The sequence below is a fragment of the Bombus vosnesenskii genome, unplaced genomic scaffold, assembly GCF_011952255.1.
Source record: "Bombus vosnesenskii isolate JDL3184/JDL3185 unplaced genomic scaffold, Bvos_JDL3184-5_v1.1 scf7180000013314, whole genome shotgun sequence".
Classification (NCBI taxonomy): Eukaryota; Metazoa; Arthropoda; class Insecta; order Hymenoptera; family Apidae; genus Bombus; species Bombus vosnesenskii.
This window is the reverse complement of record NW_022882960.1, coordinates 5,545,720-5,573,320: the sequence shown is the minus strand read 5'-3', so window position 1 is coordinate 5,573,320 and position 27,601 is coordinate 5,545,720. Positions and strand designations below refer to the sequence as shown.

Sequence of the window (27,601 nt, the reverse complement as noted above, 5' to 3'; positions counted from 1 at the left end):
AAATTTCACGTAGTCTGCGATAAAAGGGGAATATCGTCAGGAATGAGTCAAAGAAATTTTTTTATAGCGATTTTGATAAGACGGATAGATAGATGTCGGCTTTTTTTATTTTTTAAATTTCTTTTTACCAGTTTGAAATAGTTTGGTTCTGAGATATTATTTATTATTAATTATTACTGCGAATTTTTTATAGGTTTATAGGAAATTTGAAATTACAAATATGCACGTAATGCACTAACATATTATGCAAAGATATACAAAATATTGAAACTATAGTACTTATGATATTCAATGGGTGAAATAAACATCTACTTAGATTCCATTTGATTGTTTAAAAGTACAAATTTCTATAAAAATCTGCAGTATATTAATTACAGTAGAACTGCATTTATTGGGACGAAATTTTAGTTTGTTCGATTTTAGTTAATTAGATTAACATATTCGTTGCTACTCATTCTTAGAGACGTATTTTCCCTTTGTAAAAAATTTTTTTATTTTAAAATAATATATCTTAAATAGTTCGTTTCTATACATTATCCTCTATTTTTTTTCTCTTCTTTCTGTCTAATTGTTAACTTGTGGAAGAATACAGAATCTAAAAGACAACGATTGCATTGGCAGTATTAATTGAATAGTCGTGTCGACGCAACACGTGCGTTAGTAGTAAATTATTATTAAATGAACTTCTGTCGACTGAATCTACTTATCTGAACATAAAGTCGCAATATGTTCGTCCTATGAATTAAAACTTAGAAATAACACAGAGATCAGTGAATTCTTATTGCTGTATGAACTATAATTATAAACATATGCACTTGTTTAATGAATCATTAATTGTTTAATCTTTATATTTAAGTAACACGTTTTAATTCTCGAAATATATATCCTATCTGTATAGGAAATATTAATTATTAATGTTAACATATTACGTTACTTTTGGTCAGAATTTCTTTAATCGAAGAATTAAAAATTAATTATTGGGAATTGGATTTATGATAGTTGCGTCATTTAGTAAATTCTGGAAAGATAGATTTGAAATGACAAATCCCTGAGTAAATAAATTATTACGTAAAAAATATTGACAATCCAAGTAACAAGTATCTAAACGCGCGTTTCTCTGTTGACAACTTGGCAAACATGATCGGCAGATTTTTATCAACGTTTCAATATTTTATTTAATATCGATCACAACAGAATTCTGATATAATCATTTTGAGGGAAAAACGGATTAGGTTGCAATGTAAAACTGGAGAAACATGATTGGAAGATTCTTATCAACGTTTCAGTATTTTATTTAATATCAATTACGATAGAGTCCTGATATAATCCTTTCGCGGAAGAAGCATATTAGGTTGCAATGTGAAACTGGTAAAACAGGATACGAAATTTCGAAAAACACGAAGCTGAAGTAGTTTGATTTATGAAGTGAGTTACAGTATTTTTATATCAAAGAAAAATTAGTTAATAGGTAATTATATCGAAATTACGAAATATATCTGGAATGTACTGATATTCGATAAAAGGAACATAAATGGTAAACTATTAAAAAATGATAGGAAACATGATATCTAATTAATTCAATTAATGATGAATAAAACATAAGTTAAAATTGTAACTATAGCAATTTTGGTTACAACGGTTAATTTAATTTTATTTTTTACTCTATAGTTTACATAATAAAAAGCAGTTACTTATTTTTATCATATGAAATGAATAATGAAAATTAAAACTAAATACCTTAGAATTTAGTAATTTGGAACCCAACAGTACCACTTGAAGATTAACCAATAAATAAAATACATTGCATATCATTGGAGAATTGAACATGCACACAATAAGCAATTCTTCTACAAAAATTTCCACGAATAATTTTCGTTCAAAAAATGGTTAGAAAAGTTCCAATAAGAATTCCAAAATATCCACGTTCAAATGTTCTATTTTTTAGACACCGCCAGTTATCGATAGACTACGTATATTTATGCAAATTCATATTTCTATAAAGAAGAGAATGCAACTTAAGCAGAAATTTATTTTACATAAATTCGTGTACCTTTGTGCACTTTTTGCACTTTCATATTCCTCATAAACGCAAAAAATTCCGCGCTGTACTTCTAAACCTTTTTAATCGTCTCCTGCGACAGGAATATTCCGCGCGAATGGAAAAATGATATGAAAATCAGTGAATAAGAGAGACGTGTCGCGTGAGTCGAAGGAGAAAAGCAAAGGTTGATAAAGAGACGAACGCGAAGCGATTTCGTAATTAGCCGAAGCGACGGGCCGTGGTGATTTCGTTCGAAAGGGCCCAGCCTCACCGCGTTTCCCGGCGCACGCGTGAATCGTTAAGTCGATCGATGGCGTAATTAAGCGACGATTAACGAATTATCGGGAAGCAGGCCCCGTTCTTTCGTGGCAGAGCCCGAAGATTAATGGTAACGTGTACGCACTGGGTAAATGTTCGTTTAGTTCGAAACGTGCAGACACGGTGCGTACAAAGTTGTACGCGCGAGCACGAAACCCACGACGAACTGCGCTTCGTTGAATCACGTGCGGTATCGATTTAATATCTGTGTTTGGTAACGATCCTGGATGTGAGATTAAAAAGAATATCTGGTGTTTGCGTCAGGATCATAAAAATCGATCGACGATGTAATATGGGCGTGATGTTTACTTGTTACTTTTAAAGGTGAAGCATTTTTATTTATTTTTTATTCAGCGTTTTGGTGTACGTTTTAGCGTTCTATGATTCCCTGGACTGCACTATGATTTTTAGATTTAATTTCGTCCAAATTAAGCGATGGCATTTTTTATTCTCTCTATTTTCTTTTTTTTTTATGGGAATAATTCGCTGGAATTGAAAAGCTATCTGGAAAAGAGCCAATCATGTTTGAATTGCTAATCATAGTGATTATTAAAGAACTTTGATCATTTTAGATTTAAAAAAGAAACAAATTTTAGAATTATTCAACTGTTTGATTAAAAAATACAGTCGGCATTTGTATATCTACTGCAGATCCCTATTTTTATAAAAAGCCTCTCAATGAATGTTGCTAATGATTATTTGCTTGTTTCTGTTCTGTTAGCTCACAGTTTTCAGATTAATTGTAAACTATTGTGGAAGAGATAACGCATTGCAATGTTTAGAAAATTGTTAAGATTTCTTAGATTTCCTTAAATGTAGAAGTTGTTTCGAGCTCTGTAGAGAATTCAAAGAATGTGGCCCGATCTTTGGACATTTATGAAAATTTGTATAAGATTGAAAAAGTTAGACTAAGTTGGTCGGTACGCAAGTAATTTGAAAGATAGCAGTGATTAAAATGATGAAGCACCAACATCAAAAAGATTTACGGCACTGATCCTACATTAACTCACCACGCAAACCCATTTATTTTCAAATTAGCGACATACATATTATTTCCGAAACGAACTGTACACTTTCCCCAAATGTTAGCGTTCTTCGAAACAAATTATTATGTTAATCGTCCTTTACTAGATTTAGACCCAATTTGAATAATCTGAACTTTCTAATTCTCTGAATAAGCGTTCCTCGCCTAATATTAAATCAGAATGTTTTAAAATCCATATACGTAATTATACCAACTATCTGAAATATTATTATATCTGAACAATATTTAAATATTATATTCAGACAATGAACAACATTGTATGTCTCTTTCCACCAACGATACTTTCGTAATAAGACATTTTCTTTCTTCATTTTGTAATTAATTATATAATAAACAATTAACCATACAAATTTGATCGTAATCGACGATATGACATGTATTGTAGAAAATTAGTTTTCATTACAAGCCATTGAATCTTTCGCGACAGGAAAATATTCTTAATATTAATTTACGATTACCGAGATTTTCATCTAAAATTCTATATTTCCTTAATACTTTTCCCTGACAGGATGCAGTTATGCAGTCGTTTTGTTAAAACTGTATCTCTTAAATTAACCTACACATTGATACAGAAATTTAAGGATACCTGAAAATGATTCGACCACCATTTCTATATTATTTAAAATTGTTTTAAAATATTACATATTATTCGAAATACTTGTATCTCACGTTTACACGATGTAACGTGATTATTTCGCGTACAACAGCAATTGGTGTGTCCTGTCGTTAAATGTCGTTAATGTGGAATTTAAAATGACATTTGGTATATTTATTTCGGGCTGTTTAAAAAACTAGTCCTCGTGGCTATTACGCAATTATATCTGTATATTGCAAATTACGGGATTAAACACTATGTTCATTCTCTTCAACGTCTCAGATTCCTTATCGTAAATTTGAAACTGCATTAGAGTCGATGACCCTGTTGCCATGAAACTCATACAATCTCTTGGCGAACGACAGACGAGATGGCTGAAAAATATATTTTTCGAGGAAGACCTGGAAAGGATGCCGGATAAATAGGCCGTCATTCACAAGACTAACGAAATTCTACGTTGTGTCGCCAGAGAAACCAGTTCGTTCGTACTTACCATACATGCGTGGCTGATAGAGGCGCCCACATGCTTTCCTGTGATTTCGTGTGGGTGATCGTGCGTGCGAATCAGTTTCACTGCTTCACGCGTGAAATTTATTGCAAATCATCGTGCGTGCCGTTAGGATCGATTAGAATTTTTGCGTGCGAGATATGCTTCGAAGCTCGACAACTGAAACCTGAATTACATTTTTTAAAGCGAATCTGGTTTCGTGAAATGAAATGGATTTCGAATTATCTCTAACTAAGGGGAAATGTGATCTCTGTATATTTCTTTGTCTGTCTATTTTTTAGTTATGAGAAATTTGATTAAAAAGTGCTTTGATATACAGATAGTAGCGAGCATATAATTAACAAAATACTTGTAAATTCAATTAATTGCATTGTGAAAAAATTTATTTCTATTTTTCTTCTATTATGTATGATTTAATGATATATTCCTGGTACTCTGAAGCACTTCTCGAAAAGAAGAGATAACCATAAATGGACAAAACTCTTTACATTTCTTTATGTGATATCATCTTCTCTATTTCATACCATTTCTAATTAAATAACGAAGATACTTCGATCTGCTACTTATCGAACGCCCACATCCTATGAATATAAAACAACTTTCAAATTTTGACTTCGAGTAATTATGTTGGTAAAACCATCGCACTTTATCTCACTGTCGGTAGACGGGTTGACGTTCGTAGAGTTGACTCATGGAGACGATCTGTATACAGACCGACGTAAGCGTCGTTCCTTCGTTTATTGTCGAATAAAAGTTTCTTATTCCAATATATAAAAATAATAATTACAAACTAATAATGGTGAATTTGGTACGAATGTGTCAATGTACAAGAAAGAAAAACACACGTAGGTAAAAATGATATAGGTAAAACAGAAAAGAAGAGATATAACACTGTGACTGTTGGTTTTTTTTTACACAAGATATTCATTTCTGCGTATAATTCTCATGTTATTAGTAATTTTGCTGATTTTGCCTGCGATTCGTGTCGACGAAGTAGGCACAGTGCTACAGCCACGTCATCGTATACCATTAATACCTATAGGCACTTGTAGAACATTTTAACACGATGCGTTCACGTTTGAATCTAATTAATTCCGAACATCAACCGTCCTAGCAATTAACGCGTCCTGTTAATAACAGAGGACATTTTTAAACGTCGAAAGAAATTTTAAGAAAGTCCCATCAGCGCTTATAAAAATAGCTTGGAATAATAATCAGATAGTGGGGACGCCAATTATGCGTGCTCGAAACAGTGTTCAACGTTACACACGTGACATATAGGAAATATTTTTTCTACGATTCTACGCCCATCTAACAAACGGGACACATGTTTCGTTGAACATTAGCATAAAATGATTTATGAATTTATCTTTAATACTTTCGTGTTTACGAGCGTCGTTAGAGCCATCCATCGTTTCATTATGTGCCACCAAGCCTCGGTTACGTAATCGGAAACACGATCCACGTTTCTAGGAATTTTATTTCAGTAAATTCATTGTAATATAATTGTAATGTATCAACGTCCGCGTGAGTTTACTTTTCAAACATTTTTATTCCTGATTTCTCTTCCGAACGTACCACTGGATGTCTCATTCTTATTCTATTCCATAACCAACGCCATTTTGACCTATCTAAATCTTGAAAACCTTACATACCGTAATATGATTTCTTATATTGTTAGATTCTACCTTTAATATTTTATATCTATCTTTATTATCTTATATAAGATATTGAATAACCGTTGACTTCTCGAGACTTCGAAAGGCATTCAGAGTCAAAATATCTTGAGACTGAAGATTAGATCTTCTTCGATACTCTAAAGGTTTTAAGTACCAAATCACATTAAAAATTACTCGAACTTTCATTGTATCGTACAATTTTCAATTCGATGCCCATTGCTATGTATTTTTTCATTTTCACTTTCAATCTCCTCCAATTTTAAAAACTTTTGACACATTTTCCCTGGCAATGGGATTCCACTGCTGAAATTCAATCTACATATATCGAACTTTCTAGCAAGTGTTGCAAGTACGATTATAAGTAATTAAAAGAACGAACGATGCATAAGTAGTTAATTCCTGAGCGATGACTCGTTTTTCTTTCGTGTAAGCTCATAGGCCGATCCCTTAATTGCTTCTCGTAATAATATTTCACTGTCTAGTTTTCCTGTCTTTAGGTTCTATAACCGCGGTGTAATTAAATGCACGAACGGCTATCATTCGTGACACCTGCTCCAGCTGAATTTTATATTTTCTTATTCAACCTGTATGGTATTATTAAATTATTCAATTATATTATATATGTATATCGTCGTCAACCATCAAGCGGGTGAAGCCTCGAGTTTTTTACCTGGTTGTTGTGGTTACACGACTAGTTTGTACTTTGTATTTACTGTACAACTATCTTCGTATATATGAAGGATATGAGTGAAGTAGTTTTTGAAGGCGAGTTTGTAGTGAATTGATGATAGTAATAAATGGGACAGCCTATATAGTTGGTAATTTTTTGTGAAGTTTTTTATGCTAAGATGTTAATTCGTTACTAATTTTAATGATGTAGCGAAATATTTGATGGTGCAGTAAAGTTCAGCAACTTTCAAACAAGATACTTTGACACAAAGTCCTACGTCAATTTATTTCAGTAATATTTAATTTAATAATAATTTACACTAATACTTCAAAAATATTAAATAGACAGATACGTAACTTAGAAATCACGTAATGTCAAAATTACTTAGTTACAGGATCAATATCAATTTTTATTATTAATTTTAATATGACATATTTGTTACTTCTCGAAACTATTATAATAGCGATGTTCTGGTCATTTTTAGTTTATAATTATACGCTTCACTTGTCCAAAATTATTTTGAAATTATACAGATATTTCCAAGAGAAAGAATTTAATGTTTACACTAAATGGAACACACTGTACACACACTGCATTGCGAAACACCGTATCTATTTTAGTAGCATTAGTAAATAAAGCATGGACCGTACCCATTTTAGTATCATTACGCACACGGCTTGTTTCACAATATTGCAATGTCTAACCTTTTATCTCGGCAAATAACTTACAGATTTGTGGTCATTTGTATCGTACGCTCTTGTCTGCGTTCTAGTTATCATTATTACTATTGCTATCGTAGGAGTAGGAGTTCTTTAACCCGGCAACTTGATTGAAATATTTAGTAAATAAGGACTGGAGGAACTGTGTACGCTATCCGAACTGACTGAACGATGGCATATAATGGACATGCATGCTCGCCAGTGTACGATAACATCAGCGTCTTCGAGTTCATAAGAGACTATCATAACGGAGGATTTTTAAGATGAGCAGCTAACAATAAAACCATATATCGGATATATCTCACTAACAATTGCAATGCCAGTATTCTAAATTAAATTTGCTACTTCACATAATTAATATTTTATATTTTTTATAATGCAATTTTCCCCTTTATAATCCCATATATAATTCCTTTTCACTCTTTTATATTTTGAGAAGATGGATATTTGAAACAATTTGCTCTTTATCATTCGTAAAAATCCTATTTTTTATTAGATTACGATTAGAGAGCTTTCCATTTTTATTCAAGTTTTTCCATTTTTATTCAAGTGCATACTCGAATATCCTCAAATTACACTCTGTCTGTCTTTATACCCTATCACTGCATCGCAGATAACGCTCGAGAATTTGAATTATAAATTACCGAATTTTGCAGTACCTATTCTTCACCTTAATTTACGTTATATCGTATATTTTACGTCTACGACATCCATCGCGTAAGATATTAAAATAGAAAAATAAAAATTAAATACCTTGCAATTAACCTATCTAATAGATTAACTGAAATCTAAATCAAATTGTCGCGGTCTAATTGAAATCTAATTTAACAATAGCGAAGTTGATGATAGGAGAAACTACCAGAACAAACGTTTCATTAAAAAATGAAACAGTATGAAACAATCCATTCTATACGTATTTATCAAGGATAAATGTCAACTAATTTATCAGATAAAAATATTTAACAAATACTTGTCGCACAATGGTCTTCGTTAAGAGATGATCAAACACGCGGTGGCGAGGTGATGATTCATGGAAACGCAACGAATAAATTAATGAGCCATCGAGGTGCGATCGTTAGTGGCATTCGCGTTGCGTTTTCCTCGGTCGCGATGCTCGTTTGTAAATTACTCTCGCAGAATATAAATGTTTACGGCAGACTGAGAAATATGTTGAGAGTTAAGAGATGTTTATTAGATGTTTCATCGTGGGAGGCGATTCTTATTTAAATCGAAATTACATTTAACTAATAAGCCGACCTTTAACAGACAAAAAGGCAGGGAGAAGGGCGAGAAAAAGAAAGAAAACTATTATTCGTTTATGCGACGATAATTTTCAATCGATAAAACTAATTTCACTAGCGTGCTGGAGAACCGCGAAGACCTCGAAAAATGTTTATTCACTCGGTTTCGTTCTCCAGACGCATTTTACGATCGGTATATTCCTCTTATAATTAATTCTCGACTTTTTTAATTAATGGCCATGTAAAAATCTCGATTTCAATTTTACTTTTCTTGTTATTTAATTATAGATTCATCGATGCTATAAAATCGATCGAATAACAGGATAACCGGACGAATTTCAATTACGAACATTGAAAATTATAGGCGTTGAAGTCGTTACGCGGAAAGATTGAATTTAATGAACGATCCAAGAATCCTCCGAATAATTATATACCATTTAATCAAATTCTTCCTTATGTGCTGAAATTTTTCTTCGAACCTCATTACTCCCTTGCTCATGCAACTTTTTCTATACGGTACTTCCATTAAATTCTTGAATCTTTACGTTTTCGAATATTTTCGAGATTTTAAATTATTAAATATCTAAGCTTCTTGATTCTTAAATCTTCGAACACTTTGCGCGTGTAAATTCCACAATCGATTAGTATAATTCTTCGTGTAATTTCAATTACTTTCAGAAAATTTTAAAAGCAGCCTTGATATATTAAAAGAAGCCTATCGTAGCTTATCGTTACTTCCTCCATTTTCTTCTTTCTTAACTCGTTGAACGAGAAGGACGTGTTAATTTATTCATTCATATAGTACGTATAGTAGTTTCTTTATTTAAAAATTCTCCATTCGTTTACGTTGTTTCATTTCTCTTCAGAATAATTTCTGCGAGGATTCAAGTCAACCCAATTAAAATTTATTTCCCTGTATTAACTTCTAATTTCACGCTTATAACAATTTTCTACTTAGGAAATAATCTTATTAAAACATGTGAAATCTGTCACATTTTTCCAATAACCTCGATCGAGTTGTATCTTTTTAACGTTAAAAAATATCTCAAGCTTAAACGAATCGCGAGAAACTTTCTATTGGTATGCGAGAACTCTCGTCTCGATTTCCTGTCAAACATCTTAAAACGTTACAAGTCCGTTTCGTTTGCTAAAACGAGAATAAGATTAAAACATGCTAATTTTAACTTCTCATTGAAATAACTAAATGTCGTATTAATCACTCGTGTCTCACGTAAAATAAAATAAAAGTCCTGCAAAGAAAATGATCAAAATCAACAGAACCTGATTTTATCTAGTATAAGAAATAATTTATCTTAAGAAAAAAAAAAAAAAAAAGAAAAAAGAATACGGTATCGTTAAGAAAATTTGTAAACCGTCCGTGGGTCTAGGTATTTAAAACGAATGTGATTTCACCGAGAGCCACGTGGGCGATTGATCGATTCGAGGATCGAAGAGATCTATTGGTTACGTGGCCACGCGAAAGGCCACCGGTGAATTGCTTCGTATAAATTGTTAATTATACGGAACCGCGGCGGCTTGTAAAGATCGCGTGGGAGCATTTTGTGGCTGGACCGGTTTTGGGCGATGGTAATTAATTTTCACACTCCGTTTCTAATTGAAAAGGATCCAAAGCCCCTACCTAGGAGACGGGAGCGTTTGTTTGCTGGAAGCGTAACTCCGTAGTCGATAATTGAAAACGGGTGATCGTGTTTTAAAAAGGCTGCAAGCGAAAGTGCGCGCTGCGTTTTCGTTTATTATCGTTACATTTGTTGATTTATCGTTTTAGCGGTCAATTTCCAACGACTTAACGACCCTATCTCGTTTGTTAATGCTGTTCGATTTGTGAACGTTTGTTAATAGCCGTAAATTTTCCAATGGGAGCGCATTAAGAAACATACTTGAAGGGTTATTTAGTTAGCGGAGTTAGTGAATGCGATTTGATCTTTACGGTACACAAATACAAATACGGTACAAATTTGAATACCGATTTATGTGTAAATTTGTTTAATTCTGAGAAAATTATTATTTGTATAGTTGGAAGTTTTTTAACGAAGAATTAATATGTTTTATGAGAGATGGAATTTATTTTAACAAAGAGTCCGTATACAATATAATTTAAACGATACTGCTATAAAGATACTATACGTTCCGTTTTATGTTTTCGTTTGTTATTATTTCTAACTGTAATTCGTTTCTGTTTACCTTCTGCTGTATTTCAAATCGTTAAATGATCGTTTTATCGTTTCTGAAGGTCTGCGAGAACGCGACCAAAAGATAAGATCAAACTATTAATAAAATTCTAACATAATCGTGTCAAAATAATTTTTTCATTTAGCGTACTAAAACTCACGAACGATTCATACAGCTAAATTCGTTAAAAAAAATTTTGCTTAATCCATTATTGCTCTCAATCTTCCTGCTAAATGTAATGTTCCATTACCCCCAAGAAGGTTAATTACGAAAAAATATACTGGCACGTTCCATTGCTTTCCAACGAAGTGTTTCCTTTCTATCTGCTTCTGTACATTTCATCTGTACCGTATCAAACATTCGTAGTGATATAAAAGCGCCTAATGTATGTATGTAATGTAAGTAATTAATATACGGATACTATAATAAATACAACAATGCGCGAATATTTTTTATATCCATCGAATATCATAAAATTTCCGCAGATGATGTTGAAATTTCTGTACGACCATCAACGCCACTAACATTCCATACGTAATCAATCTTCCGGTATTAAGTCATCGCGAGCAACAACGAGCATAACGCGAGATGAATCTCGACAAAACATCCTATTTACGAGGCCATAACCAATAAAGTATGCTGCAGGGGTCACGGGCAGCTGTAATAAATATGTTCACGCAGCGTCTTGTTCGAGTGGCGGAAAGGGGATAGAGCAGGCGAGAAATATCGAGCAGAGGCTCGAGTAGCTCGGAGAGATCGCGTGGCCAGGCAACATCAATTTCGAGGGTGATTCTCGCCGCTGTCGGAAGAGCCTCGAAAATTTCGAATGGCCGCGTAATCGAGGAACCTCCTGGTGTACGAAGCTGAACGGAGGAGGATACTCGCAGTCCTTCCTTCTCTGCCTCCCTTTCGCTCCACACTTTACCTTCCTTTCTCTTTTTTCCTTGTTTCTCGCGATAATGATACCACGCGTTCCTCCTTGGCAATAATATCGATGCTCTCGTGTATATACCTTCGCAAGAATGTTGTTGCGGTTTTGCGAAAGAAAGGGCAAGAAGCATGGTTTTTTATGTAACGAAGGCACCTACAAGAACTATAGTTAAGAATGTGGTTTCGACCAGCTTGATTCTTTTTGTCTTCGCATCTATTGCAAGTCGTCTATTTCTACTCGCAATGTCTCATTTGAACCTCTAAGAAGCGAAAGATCAACAACCTCGCTTCTTGTAAAGTTATTCGTTTCACATCATTCAGTTACATCGTTGGTGTCCAACATCTGATAGACGATTTTGTCAGTAACACCTAATGAGAAAATCCGCAATCACTTAGTTGCCAGCCCAATACTTCTGCTAGTTATTAATTCGTCATTAATTCGTACATTTGGATAAAATTCATATACCGTTATCACAAATCCGTTAAAAGGTTGGAATATTTCCTAATAAATCACTAACTAGCTAATGTATAACATTACCTCGAAGTACTACTAAATTCAACTAAAACTTTCATTTTAACTGTTTTCTATTATATAATAACAGTTAAAAATATAGGTTTTATATTTTGAAATATTACAAGCGAAGAAGAGCTTCCAAATTTTTACTCCCAATTACGACTATTTTTTCAAGAATTTCGCGTAAAGACTTTCCGTATTTATATGCTCGTAAATTATCGACGCTCTTAGTTATCACCTAACCACTGTAAATTATCGACAGATTCCTCGTGTTTACAACTTCCATAACTCTTCCAAATTTTTTACAATAACAGCAAATCCCTTCGAGTCATTCTAACAGTAACTTTTACATGAAACAATAAAGAACGTATTTCGTTATTCCAATAGCGTCCCATTAATGAACCTCGCAAGAAGCAAACTCGCTCGACCGCTTACATAACGCTAATTACGTTATCCAACGTACGTACATACGTTCGGGGTTGTACGTAGAGAAGAGTTTAGCCTAGTCCATAGCGGTTTCGCCATCGACGGATGCAACTTGACGCATTCCTGTTCATTATCTAATTTGCCGATCGTTTACAGGCTCACGTGCCCCGAGCCCTATTTCGTCAGCGAGGGTCTCTACGCTGCTCTCGAGGAGTTGGAAAACACGCGCGAGATTACCCTACACGTGATGACCATCGGCAGCTTCATCGAGGATCCGGCGAAGGTAAGTCGTCCATCGTTACGTAAACGTTTTCTTTTTGCTTCGAACGAGTAACAATCGCGTCCATCGTGTTGGATTCGCGATGGATCGTTCTATTCTTTACGCGTGTTCGCGTTACCAAATCGAACGATGCCTTTGGAATGATAACGATGAAAAAGGTTGCGTTCTCGAAGTTGGTTCATCGCGAAGTATGCATTCCGTGAAATTTCATGCAAGGTTGCAGATGTAGAGGATTTTGTAATTCGTGCCAACAACGAAATGCGCGAATTTTTTCGTGAATCCGTTAAAATATATTGTATATCTAAATCTTGGAGATAAAGTATGGTATTGAAACTATATAAAAATTAAGAATTGAAATAAAAGTTGGTGATAATCGAACAGTCTACCCGAGAATATTCTAATATTCTTTGATTGAAACCTCAAAGATGAGACTCAGTGACGGAAATTTTGATTGTTATCCTATCTTTTTGGATCGTATCACCAACTAAAGTTCCGTAGAATACCGTATCTTGTGGTTATATCTATATTATACAGTAGTTGAATTTCTACTTCCTCCAGATATGAGAAAGCAGAAAAACTGGAAGAATTAGATTTATTTAGAGAATCGATCAAAATAGAAGATAGGAAATTGATCAATGTAGATATACGTATTTCCATAAGTACGCTCGTTCATTCTCACAAGTCACCCCCGTGCAATTACTTCAAACAATTTCTCCAACTATTAATCTTTACTTTTAATTAATCGTCATCATCCTACCAAGCAACCTGCGTAATAACTCTAAAAAGTTTGAATCGAAAACAAAAAACGAACAACGCTGTAATCAGAGGATCTTTCGAAATCAAAGAAGACACGTACTCGAGAAACCTTTCCTGATGTCTGGTTCTCTTTCTGGCGGTCGGTACGCGGCGCAATAGGAGCCAGATACTCGAATAAATAAAAACACGGCTAATTGCAAACGCGGCGAATGCCGGCTCATCCGTCGACCCGTCGTTATCTGACGTGAACACCGATTAAAATTACGTACGACTGTGCAGAGAACCGTACGTCGGTCTCGCGCGCTGCCTGCTCTATCTCCCTCGGCCCTCTTCTCGGGTCGCTAATTAAATGCAACGGCTAATTAGATAACTGATAAAAGGTTATGGCGGTCCGCGATCCGCACTATGTACTTTTGGCCCCATTTACGTACTCTCTCTAGCCTCGATCTTCTCATTCTTTCCTTCTATCTTGCTCTTTTATTTCATTCCCTTATTCGCTTTTGATAGTCGCTTCTTTTTATATTATTCTTCTGCCTGTTAGATACGTTATCTTGTACTTTCACTTCTTATTCCACTTGGTCAAAGTTGTTTATTTTGTACCTTTCTTCCCTTTGTTCTGCCACTTCTGCTTCTTCCTCCGCTTCGTCTTCTTCCTCGTCCACTTCTCCTCAGGCCCTTCACTTCGAGTTCCTGTATTCTTACTTCTTTTAATTCCTTCACCGTGCATGTTAAGTTGTTGCTTTTGTTTCGTTCCCTCCTCTTAGCTGTTGCATCGGTCGCTTTTTGCCGTGCTTTCGCTTTCTTCTTTCACCTCCGCGTATTTTTACGCCGGGTTTTGCTCGTTCGTTTTTCACATTCTGCGGTCTTTCCATGTTTTTTCTTTCCTTCCCTGTGGCTCCTTGCCCTCTCCACGCGTTTCGTTCCCGTCTGCAGCTCTCCTTTTTCTCTTATGCTTAATCGCGTAATGGACGCAAGAAGTCAACTATTAGGTTTCAGGAGTATTTCATTATTTTTGAATAATTTCCACACGAGTAATTTCGAATACGTTTGTTGTACGACTGCCGGTAATTTTCCAATTGGAAGCTACAAATGATTTTATGTGTTTGCATAAATATATATTCCATATTTAAATTGTGAAAATCCTTTTTTGGTTGTTTCATATTCCTTTTCTATCGTTCCTGGTCGTTCCCGGCTAATTCGCATGTTCTTTGTTCTCCCCTTCTCAGAGAGAAGTCTGCCTTCTTGTATTTGCTTCCTCTTTTATTTCTGTAATTCCTTCTATCTGTTTGTTTTTCTATATTTTTATCGTTTCGGTGATCAATTCTGTGCGCTCTTCGTACGATCTGATTCGCGTTCTCTTAATGAATTTTTTCTCGTTATTTGCTTTTGCAATTGAACCGTCCATTTCCTTCTCTTGTACTTCTCTTGTACTTCTCTTGTACTTCTCTTGCTGACAGAAATAGATTCGCTAATTTACTTTTCCTTCCCCCAATTTACGGTTGCTCTTTGTATCTTTACATTTTTATTGTACTCGCCTTTTGCTACCAGTTTGTCTTCTTCTTGCGATTTTATTTTGCAATTTTTTACGTAGTATTTCTCTTTTATGTTCCCTATCCCCATTTTCTCTTCGATCTTTCTGTTTCTCCCTTTTCTACAGAATTTATCTCTTCAAAGATAGAACTTCTTCAGTTTTGTTTCTTCAGCGATGTTACTTCTCGTTCTTTGTTCTATTATTCCTTTATTTTCCTCTTTAGTTTCTCTTTTTTACAATTATCCACTATCATCTTCAATTCAGAAATTCAAATAGCTAAAGGATTTCAGTGTAAAAAGATTGAATGCCAGTGTCTAATTAAAATGGACGTAAATCTCATGCGAAATATAAAGAAAGAAGTCACAAACGCTGGAATAATTTATTTTAGCTTGTAGCGCCATTCTGAAATAAAACTACAATTGTAAACGCCAACTACATTACGCTCGATGACAAGGATTTTATTAAAAATCTCGGTAATTTATTTACAAAGCGAACGAACTCCCGACTTCAATGATCTTGAAATATATCGTCAAGATCAACATTCTGATCAATCTTTCCCTATAGGTATCATCCAGCTGTAGTTTCTGACATATGTAGAGGCTTCTGGTTCGACGACAGTATGATTTTGATAATCGAATAGTCGCTTTCTTCAATGTCATAGTTCAAGTGTTTCCAATTTTGAATAACGCCGAGATAACATAAAGCTTAATACGAATCGTGTCTGTCTTATTGTGTGACAGCGCGAGGTAGGTAGCAATAATTATCTCATTCAAACTTATCCCATTGATTTTTCTTTCCTACACGAAATGTAGAAAATGTTGAAAATGATTATCGAAAATAAGTTAGGTCGAACTACGCGAAAATACGGACGCCGTGAGGCGTCTGTCTACTTCAGAACGAAGTGTGACCGTGACGTAGATTGAACTGAAGATTTTTGCAAATATCTCGAAGAGCAAAACCAAGCGACGTTAACACGTACAGAGAAAAATTGTACAGAATGTTAGCACCGAGGACATATTTCAAGATCACTGAGATCTATAAATAATTACTAAAATCTCCTTTTATGCTACCTATGTCATCTATCAGTTTCTTAATTACTTCAGTTTTGTATCTTCCGTGCAATCGACTTTATTCATCCACATCTTTCACCAAGTTTCTCTACTCCCTGCAACGTCTACTTCAACGTCTCTTGCTCTTCTTCTTCGAATCTTCAATTCAATTCTTTTTTTCCTCTCTTTTTCACCTCTTTGCTTGAACTAGCTACTCGCGTTCATTCCGCTTCGAAATTCGAAACTCGGCTCGAATTCCAGCGTCGATGAGGTATCCGCGACCTTGAGGCTTTACAGGCTTCGCTTTGGATAGCAACGTAGGAAGGGCAGCTAAGTGGAAATCTAATTAATGCGTTTTTACCAGGAACGAAGTACTACGTGGAGCATCGTTCCGGGAACTCGGCTGGTATATGTGCTTTAGGTGACAGAACATAGTCACGTTATCGCTAATCTCGTGCTGTATAACAGGGGCTGACAGGGCAACGATCCTACCTCGCGGTGGTTCCCTGGCAAACATTCGATGACACGTGCTGTTGCATCGTAATTGTGTTATACTTGTGCTCGATTGAGAGAAATTTGTGCTAGTCGATCGATAAAACTGTAGTTTCTGGATAATAGGATTGGAAATTAGGCGTATCTTTGGGGAGAATCGACTGATGGCTCGAGAATGTAAAGCTTTGAAGTCATGTGAATTTTATACATTTTATCTCGAGGGTCACAGTAGATCGAAATATACCGTAACATTTAATTTTTCCAAAATATTATACCGTATTTGCATATTTTTCTTGTGGCAACGTCATCTATATCATCGTTGAGCATTTTTTAGTTAATAAAGTTTATCTTATTTTAATCGTTCTAACGAGTTTAGCGAACTCGGATTGCCGATGATCACCGTGGCAGTCAACTTGCTAACGTAACTAATAGTGACTTGTGAATATTTCAAGCGTAATGATATATTTATCCAAGGATATTCTTGGTTATTAATTATACGTTAAACTGCTTAATAGGTTAAGTCCATTCCGCCGTAACTGTTATTCGCTTTTGAAATGTTTATTACAGTGAAGTACATTTCTATATTTACGCCATTTAGAATGTACTTTTACATCGGTTAAGATGATATATTTTTCATTCGAGTTTCATTTTTTCTCATTCATTGTATCTGAGCAAATTAAAGTTTCAGAATGTACAATATTTTCTGAGACACACAATGGGAATGGCTTATGATTCATTGACGCGAATTGTTTTAAACTTACTATTCATCTATAAGCAGCTTATGCTGGGTGTGTTTATATCTTTATTGATACAATAAGACAGTACTGTGTGAACTTTCATTGCGTAAAGGTTTCACTATTCCAATACCTTGTTATCTTAACATTTCAATGTGCAAATGTTTCCACTTCGACACCATTGTACTTCCACTGGAATTAAAAATAGAAAAATTTCAATTTCATCCGAGCACACGATATACGATATTATGATAGCGTAAGGAATTAAATATGTATTGAATATCGTATGAATATTATACTTGTATAATAGAATGTTTACTATATATAATTCATGTAATATACATATTAATCAAATGTTATTTTGAAATAGCGTAGTAATAACGAAATAATAAACAAGTCATTAAGGTGCATACATCGGACAAGTACCTACAAAACGTTTCATCATAATTTATCTTTTATACCAACCCTTTTTCAAACGTGCGGGATGAATCGAATTTTTATCAGACTATGCACATTATGAGCCTTGATACGTAATTGGCATTTATGTGGCCCGTAAATAACACCGGCTCGTACTCGGAATGATTGCGGGAGCACGGTTAAAGATCAGGAATCATCGTTTATGAAGCAATAACGTATCGCTGGAGAAGCCGCGTTGCAATAAAATATTGTCTCTAATTCACGCTCGTATGAATCGATCTGCCAATCATCGCAACATTCATATTAAAAACTAAAGGCGTCCTTTCATGAGCGACGACACACTGCGGCGAAATTAATGGAACTATAAAAACTATTATGCATGGACAAGCGAGCAGCAATTACCATTGGCATTTCAAAATACTTGACCGAATTATTAGTTGGCGTTGAGACGCGATTAGCGATCCAATATGAGACTCGAGCGACGAGTAACTTTAAACACTGGTAGCACTCTTTGAACTGTTTTTCTTTCTTTTTTTTTTTCGATGGTCTTAAGTGATTTAACGAATAGCTACTTATTTCTAATTTCACTTCGTAAGAAGAGCATTCTTTGGATTGTTCTTCTAAACGATTTCAATGATTTAGTGGAAAGATATTTATTTCTAATTTTACTTTACGATCAGTGTGGAAGATAATATAAGGATAGTATTCTGTGGCTATTTTTATTGAATTAAATAATTAAAAGAATTCTGAACTTTCATTAGTGATTTTTATCGAGTTGTTAGTATTTCCAATTCAATGGCTGATAGGTTAATAACTGACCTAACGTTTAATAATCGAACTTTGTTAGCGTATTTTATAGATATTATTAAACGAAAAATGCAACATAAACATAGGTGATTTAAAACTTTATTAAAAAGTTATAATATCTTGAACTATCAAACGCGGTAATGGTCTTGCGGTTACTATGTTATAAGATAAGAATACAAACCAGTTTACAGCCAATATAATCGTTGAAGTCCTTATTTACTTTGGGTCACTTGGCTCGATTAAGTAACTATGTTAATTAATGGCTAGTTAGACGTTAATTACAGTTGTAAGCAACCTTCTTATGAAGTAATATTTTGCAAAAATACATAGTAGACAACATAACATACAGTATATGATAGCATAAATCGACTGTCAGAGACACTATGAATTTTTCGAAATTAGTAATTATTATTTGATTTCCCATTGTAATTCTTAGACCACCTTAGCGAATTTATCTCTCTCTCTTTTTCTCTATTTCTCCATTTCTCTGTACAAAATATTTTTTACGGAGTTTATATGCATTTTTCGAACAAATTAATAATCGTCTTTTGAGGGTTGCTCGTAATTTATCGACCGGCGTAACAAATTTATTGAACCGATTGCTTCCAATTTCTCAAAATATGGAATTAATATCCGTGCTGTTTTTGAAAAAAAAATGACACTCGATGAATATTCGTCGGTTGCGACGATCTTTTCCGTGAAAGTACCTTTCCCTGTTTGCCCGTGTCGCGATTAACGAGTCGAGAAACTGGTTCGCATCCCGTTTCGCACGCCTCATTACCTAGCCGAGGGGTTCTACTATTTTATTTATGCGTCTATAGCCGACGATAGTTATTATAATTGCTTGTCGCTTCCACGTGATTTATGAGTGCGCTGCTAAACGCTGCCTCTTTAACGGCTAATCCTGTTCGTAATGGCTACCGTAGCCAGGTTACACAGAAACTCTCCTCTCGACGAATCTCACCCCGGAGTAATGACAGAATTCGTGGAAAATTGAACGCATTTTTCAGTCACGAGCCATTTCCTACGGTTATTTCAGTATTTTCTCGACGCTTGTTGTTTGCACATCTTTTTCTCTTTCATTTTCTTTTCTCCGTTTTTAAGGACGTGTGTCATCCTTTATAAGTTATGGTCGCATGTATATAATCAGCTGGACCTTGGATTAGCAGTAACCGTAATGTTATGTGCGCGTTGATAAATCATTGTTGATAAATCATTTTGAAACATATCCTTTGTATGAATTATTTTAAAGTTAGTCGTGATATTTTTCTTTTCACGATCGTTGTGTTAGCTTGATATTTGTCCTTTCATCATTATTGTGTTAGTGTGATATTTGTCTTTTCACGATTGAGCGTTAAAATTGCGTAACAACGAAGTTGGAAAATTAATAAAACGTCGAGTTGATCAGTTTGGATCTCGAGAAACTCGTACGTCGTTCCACTTTTGTTCTCGCCATTTTTTACCACAAATGTAATGATCGCCCACATTCCTCGCTTACTTACTTGGTGTACGTATCATCCTTCTTACGTAGTCGAATTCGAATCGTATACAACGAACGTGTTAACGCTCGACTGAAGCAATTAATCGTCGAACACTGTGCGTTGGATAATTATTGATAGACTTACACTTATGTCGATTATAATTTACGTGTGCTGAGGTTGATGAGCGTAATATCTACTGAAAAGCAATATATCAATGTACAATGTAGCTGTTATGCAATGAAGTAGAAGAGAAGATCTTTCCAATCTACCAATGTAGTCATCTGTACAATGAAACGAATAAATCCACTGAGAAGAGATTTGGTGAAGCGCTCGAGTATTAGCTTTTTATGTATCCGAAGAAATGATACTTGAAGTTCAGTTCAGTACCATTTCATTATTTTATATAGAGACTATAGCAAAAAAAAACTGGAAATAGCTTAGAAGGATCGAGAGTCAGGAAGTACTTGGTTCGGAGGAAAATAACCAACGTTATATTTTTCAAGTGGAAGATCAAAAGAAATATTCTCGTTCTAGAAAAAACGTTCTGTTTGCTAGGGAAAATGATGAAAGTTCACACCCCAGCGTATTAAAACAAAAAGTGCACAAACTAGAAACTAACACTAGCTAGAGGCTAACGCTAGAAAGTCCAGATTATAAAGACAAATTTTACTCTCACAAAATTTAGGAACAGTCTTTCCAAAAGCAAAGAATACAAAGAAAATTACGCGGATTGTTTGAAAATAAAAAGATCTACTTTCTACGGCTACGATCATTCTCGCGTCTTCCGTAACATCAGAAAAACTTCGTTTCCCTATACGCTTCTTAAGAACGAAACAATTACAATGGTCGTATTATCGTATTAACAAGTAGAGATAAAATAGCTGAAGCAATTCAAAACTAATTAAGGATAAAACGAAGCAACAAGATTACAATTCGTTTATAGTAATAAAGACATTGGATTAGCTACCACTTCCACGGTGGAAAACACGATCCTCCACGGCGAAACAAGCTACCAATGCATCAAAATGGCATAACTTGCGAAAGGTTAACCGGCTAAACACGCATCAACTCTGTATCAAAGCGCGACGGCCTTCCAACAAGCGGCCACTACCGATCGCGCGCCGCTAAATCCCAGTAATGTTATAATTACACCACTGATGCGGTGTTCGTGAGATATACGCGACGCATAGTCGCATATACATATATATATACATATATATACATATATGTATATATATACACAACAGTAGTATATAATATAGAAGACTCGAGGCGGTTAAAATAAGGGAAAACCGGTTTCTCTTCGCGCTTCAACCGCGAAACGTCCGTTAACGCTGATGACGTGGAAAACAGACGTACCACTGCACGCGGATTACAGTAAATTGCGGCAGGTGTTTGTAATACTTGGCCGATTCAAAGGCAGCAAAACACGTCGTCGATGATACGAGCCGAGGAAACCAGATAGACTCAAGGAAGATGGGCCGCCATCGTTGGCTAATGCGGCAACAAAGACGCGGTTGCAGCGCCTCTGAAATTACCCTGCCGCAACCGTGTTAATTGAATTTTATTTTACTCTTCGGTTGGATAGGTTCGACGATCTTCGCTGTTTACCATCGCCGCGCCAGGGACGTTCAATCTGCGATCGATGGCATATTTACGAACTTTGATGGCCCAGGTGCCGGCTATTCGGCATAAATATCTCGCTAACAGCCGGATGGAATTTCTGAAACATCGCGCGAAATCACCTCGCGATCGTCGACGCGTTCTTAACGTTGGATACCTTTTTTCGTTGAAGGGGAAGTTATACAAGGTCTTCCATAAGTCCCGGGACGGACAATTACCTGAAAAACAATGTATTTTTGACAAAAATGTTTGAGACGAGAGTTTTAAGGTCTTGAAAGTTCTACCGAATGGTCATACTCGTCTGACCTTGAATGGTAGGATCAAACTCAGGTCCAGGTTAACGTGATTTTCGTTAATGATACAGCCTACTTTCTATCATGTACAGTTAAAGCTGACGACTGGAGATCTTTTCAAAAGATCTTACTACAATAAATGTAGTCGATAATTTTGTATGTAGCATCGAAGGGATCGTCAAACAGTCGATAGACATCAGATTGAACGTCTCATTAATTAAGCACCACTCAACCAAACACATACAAAGCAAAACGATACAGACTCATGCCATACATACAAAGAGGTGTAAAATACGCAACGTCCACGCGATACATCCTGCATAATGCTAATGCCGACGTCACTACCTCTTTCGATGCTTGTAACTCAGATAATTTTTATCAAGAGAAAGTCATCAACCAGTGTTTTGGAAGATCTCGCCGCCTGCTCTAACATTGTGTGACAAAAAATAGGATATACCATTAAAAAAATCATGTTAACCTCTACGTGGGCTTGATCCTTGGCTCAAACTCAAACAGATATGACCATGCAACACAACTTTTAAGGTTTGAAAACTGTCGTCTGAAACATTTTTTTTTTTTTCAAAAATGCTTTTGTTTTTGGGATATTTAACCGTTACAGGACTTTTGGAGGATCCTGTATAGTGGCGTTCATTTCGCCGTGAACAGAAAGTGATGGAAACGATCTATGATTTTTGTTGTTAAAACGAGTTAAAATGAAAATGAGTTTTGTGAGGTAAAGCCACTTTGAAGTTGGTATTTCATACACATCTTGACTTGTTCCTTTATTTGTAACAATATGATAGAAAAGAATCTTGCGTTGAAAGAGTGTTGGATAGCCTTAAAAGTGGAAGAAATGCTGATAGAGATTGAAAATATTTATAATCTTTCTTGCATAAGGTGAAATACCTTCTTCGCTTATGATAAGAAGTAAATGAAATTCCTTATGTAGAAATGAAATGCTATTTATTACCCATCGACCTGTTACGTTACAAGTAGAATGCATTTACTGTCGATGAAATTTGCATCGCATGGCAGCAAATAATTTCTTACGAGGTATATTTCAATATTGCAAAACTTTACGTACGTATTCGTCGTAAAGCGAACTTTATCAACTAATTTTTGAAAATTTTCTGATTTCCAATTTATATTCCATGTATCGATATCATATCATCTTATCGTCAATTTACTAGAAAAGCGAAATGATTAAAATACCAACAACGTTCAACGAACGTAACTTATTTGTATCTTCGATTCGATAATATATGAAAAATACCCAGAAAATGGAAACGATCTACGGAGGAAGAGTCAATCTCTTCAAGTGCTGAAGCAGATTTCCTGATGCGTTGAATAATGCATACCGCGACTGAAGGAAGCATTGTTGTCTAACAACGAAGACGTTAAACGGAAGCATCTTCCAATTGGCACGTAGACAGCTTTTACGAGCCAACGACATGCGGCCATCGCGATACTTTCAGGATAAAAAAAGACATCAGTTCTAAGTGAATGATCCGCAAAAGTACCATCCTAGACTCGTACTGGTTGCACAAGAAGTTCCAAGAAACTTTGTGCAATAGTTAAATCAACAGAATAGTTTGTTATCTGGTTAAATTTGTGAAAAGTTTGTTTCTAGAATCTAAGTTTACGAGAGTTTGGTTTATTGCGGTATAACTTCGAAAACATTAATATTTCAAACAACACAACATTTTACAAATTCCATATTGCAAACTTCTAACACGTTCACGTAAATATTAATAAATTTCCTGCGCGTTGTATTAAATAGTATTGTTTAATTTTTCAAGTCATCGCGAGCATCGATTTTGTCTTTACCCTAACTTTGGAAACTATATTAAATATCGTAAAACTTTCGAATTCTCAAGCTTCTGACTCATCGTTGTAGACGCAAATGAATTTCTCTCGATTATGCTCAATGTTCCTACATACATATTAAAATTCACGAATCTTGTTCTCACAGATCTTCGATTCTTCGCTATCGAGGATGATCTTCCCTTTATCTCGTTGTTCCAAAGATTACACTTCCAAACAAATAACAAGATTTCTAAATTTTCGAATACCTAAGCGGTGGTCGTACTTTACCTTTCCTTTTCTTTACTTCAAGTTTCAAATACAGCGTACTAGAGTTCATAAATCTTGTTCGTCAAATTCTCAGCCGTTGATCGAAGTCATTGATCTTCGATCTGTATTTCGAGTCGTCCGTTGATCTTTACTTGGAGTCGTCATCCAAAAAAAACAATCAAGTCGATGGCTAGATGATTTTTCGTGGTGGTGACGAATACAAATGAGGCCTCGGTGTTCCATGAAGACCGTGTATGTCGCAAGCGGAACGGACGACGTCCCGAACGATGATCGGCCAATTCCTAGACACGGCAGCGAGCATAAATTATTCAGGCGATGTAGCAAAAGCGATTAATTTTATTGGCCGACGTCCCGGATATGGCTCGTCTGCACCCGTCACCGTCGCTTTGTTGCAACGTCGTCGTATCCTATGCTCCGTGTTCCTCGATTATGCGCGAGCTCGGCTAACACCTTATTAACGTCGCCGCTTGTACGAGGCACTGGCCACAGGGAAATTGCGCAAAAGCGGCTGCTCATGCTCAACTGTGTTGCTCTTTTCTCATCGTCGAGATCGGATGCCGATGCCACGTAACAAACGGGACCTTTCGTGGTTGCCACCTTCTTTCACTGTTACCAAGATTCATCCGCAACAAGATGATTTCTGGGCTGAGAGTTGAGCAAAAGATTATGGGAAATGTGAGCGAAACCAAACGATCGCAGGATGAAGCTTGACGATTATCGGATCATTTTGCAGATCGGGTATGGTCTCGTTTGGATATCCACTGGTTGCTTGTTGCTCAAAGATATCTGGATACTTGCTTATTTTTGACAACATATATTTTGATTATAAAATTATAGCTCGCGTAACGACAACCCATTTGTAGTAGGCTATGAGATATTCTTTATCTGATTATGTACTAACTTTTTTTTTATTGTTAAATACAGTACAGTCTCCCGTTCTACTATTGGAATGTTTTGTTATCCGAACAGAATGTCTACTAGTAACAGATGCGTTTTTCTGTTATAAATACTATTATTACATGATCATTACATTCGAGCATAAAAATCAAATGGAAATGATAGGAATGCCGATTGTCTCATGCCGAAAATGCAGTTTAGCGGCCAGAAATGTACGGGTTCTTGAAATGTTGAAACAAATTGATAATTTTCTTGATTTTTATTTGAACGAGTAAAATGTGATATTAGATAAAAGTGATTGTTCTATTGTTCAGAAGTTCCATTATCCCATCATTTTTATCCTGCTATTTTCCGATACGAGAAGCTCCACTGTACTTGAAATCGAATCGACGTTGCGAATATGGTTTAAAATAGTGAAATCTGATCATTAATTAATTACGGAATGTTGATAGAATATTGATTACATTGCGACGTACCTAAAAATTCGTCAATTTTCGATCTCAATGTCAATTCTTTCTTCAAATACCGATTTTATCCGATCAATGATATTACCAATATCTTAAATTAAATGTTAATAATATGGCTGATTATAACGTAATTTATGGGTTTTATATTAATATAATTTATGGGAACATCTTGGAAATAATTGATAGAATGTTCTACTTCTGTTTCTCGTAACTGATCTGTGATTAGACTAGTAATAATTGTAATTTGAAACAATTAGGCATTACATGTTTCTTTGTATTCGTAGTTGAGTTAAATGTGTCATGAAAATCTTTTTTAGTGTCAACTAAAAATAATAAGAAACGATGCTTGATCTCCATACGAATTAACAAAATAACGTGTTGTTGTATTTTGAAATTATATTTTTGCAGTTTTGCAAAACTTTCGATTTAAGAATATATTTAGACTCTCATTAGGGACAACGAGCGACGCGCTGAAATTCCATAGGAGAGGCAAATGTTTCTGACATGGAGAGTTTTGTCACAGGTTATTCATTTAATGTACTAAGCAGTTTATGACCATTTTATTAGTCTGATTGGTCAATCTTTTGATATATGCTCATCTGTTAAGAAACGGTGAAAGGAAATTGAAAGGAAACATGAAAGGGAAAGTAGAAGGGAGGATGAAAGGGAAAACAAAAGGGGAAGAGGCGGTAACTACTTTTCCAAGTCTGTGGTCAAATTTTTCGACAATATTCACGATTTATGGAAGATTTTGTTTTGAAAAATGTCAAGCTTTTCCGAGATTATATAAAGTATAACAATCTGCCAAGGGGGCGGAACATTGTTTGCGTGAAGATCGTTTTCTCCAGTCTTTCTTATTCGTCAATTAATTAACGTGATACAACGACGTAATAATAAACTTTGGCGAAAAACTTATCAAGTTAATTTAACCTTCTAACTCTGATTTAATTCGTGATATTACGGAAAGCTCTTAACATTTCCCTTCATCTTTCAAGAAACAATTATTCAAATATCTCTCTTCTTCAAACTCTAACGTAAAAAGAGAAAGAAAGATTAGAGTATATTTTACAATGAAAATTAATCGACAAATTTAGGTATTATTGTTAAATGGATACAAAAATCATACGGACGTACCAAACTATAATTATATCGGTGGCCAAAGAAAACTACATAAAATTTTGCGAAAGTAAAAATTAAAAAATTCTCTAAATTGTTATATAAAAGCTATTATCACGATATTTCATCAAATTTGGAAGTGAAAGGAACAAAAATTTTAACATTTCTCCACATTCACTACAGAACCATCGTTAAAAGTTTCTAATTTCCCTAAAAATCCATTTTTTTATATACCTTATAATTCAAAAAATGTTATCCAACACACATTTCTCACGGCGTATCGATTAAGTTTCTAAACGATGTCATTTTGCCGCGATGAAAGCGAGCGCAAGCATCGTACGGGATTACGAGCAGAACACCGGGTAGCAAATTGATTTACGAACGTCGCGTACGACCGGTCGTTCTCGCGTGATTCAGCAACATCTTGGTATGGCGAGTCGCCCTAAAATCGCTGACGACGATGCTGACCTATGTTCCCTGAGGGCAGGGTAACCAAATACCTGGCTAACAGCCGGGTCATTCATGCTTATTATCCCGACACTTAATTCTAGCCTCTCGCGTAGTCGCGTGATCCCTGTCGATGGACTCTGGTAGACTTACAGCAGACGCCATGCGATTAATAAAAAAAATAAACTGATTGATTTTCTTCGCCTCGATGCGCCTCCAGGTCCAAGCTATCGAGAAATTT

General features: G+C 35.3%; 1 protein-coding gene across 2 annotated transcripts in view; it reads left to right on the top strand.

The window, feature by feature from the left end:
* Positions 1-27,601, top strand: part of LOC117235097 (UPF0489 protein C5orf22 homolog) — a 1,027,617-nt gene that overhangs the window by 594,720 nt on the left and 405,296 nt on the right. For both annotated transcript variants that reach the window (XM_033496821.1, XM_033496820.1), the window contains one exon: positions 13,033-13,159. In XM_033496821.1, coding sequence (XP_033352712.1) covers positions 13,033-13,159 — 127 coding nt within the window. The remainder of the gene's footprint in view (positions 1-13,032; positions 13,160-27,601) is intronic.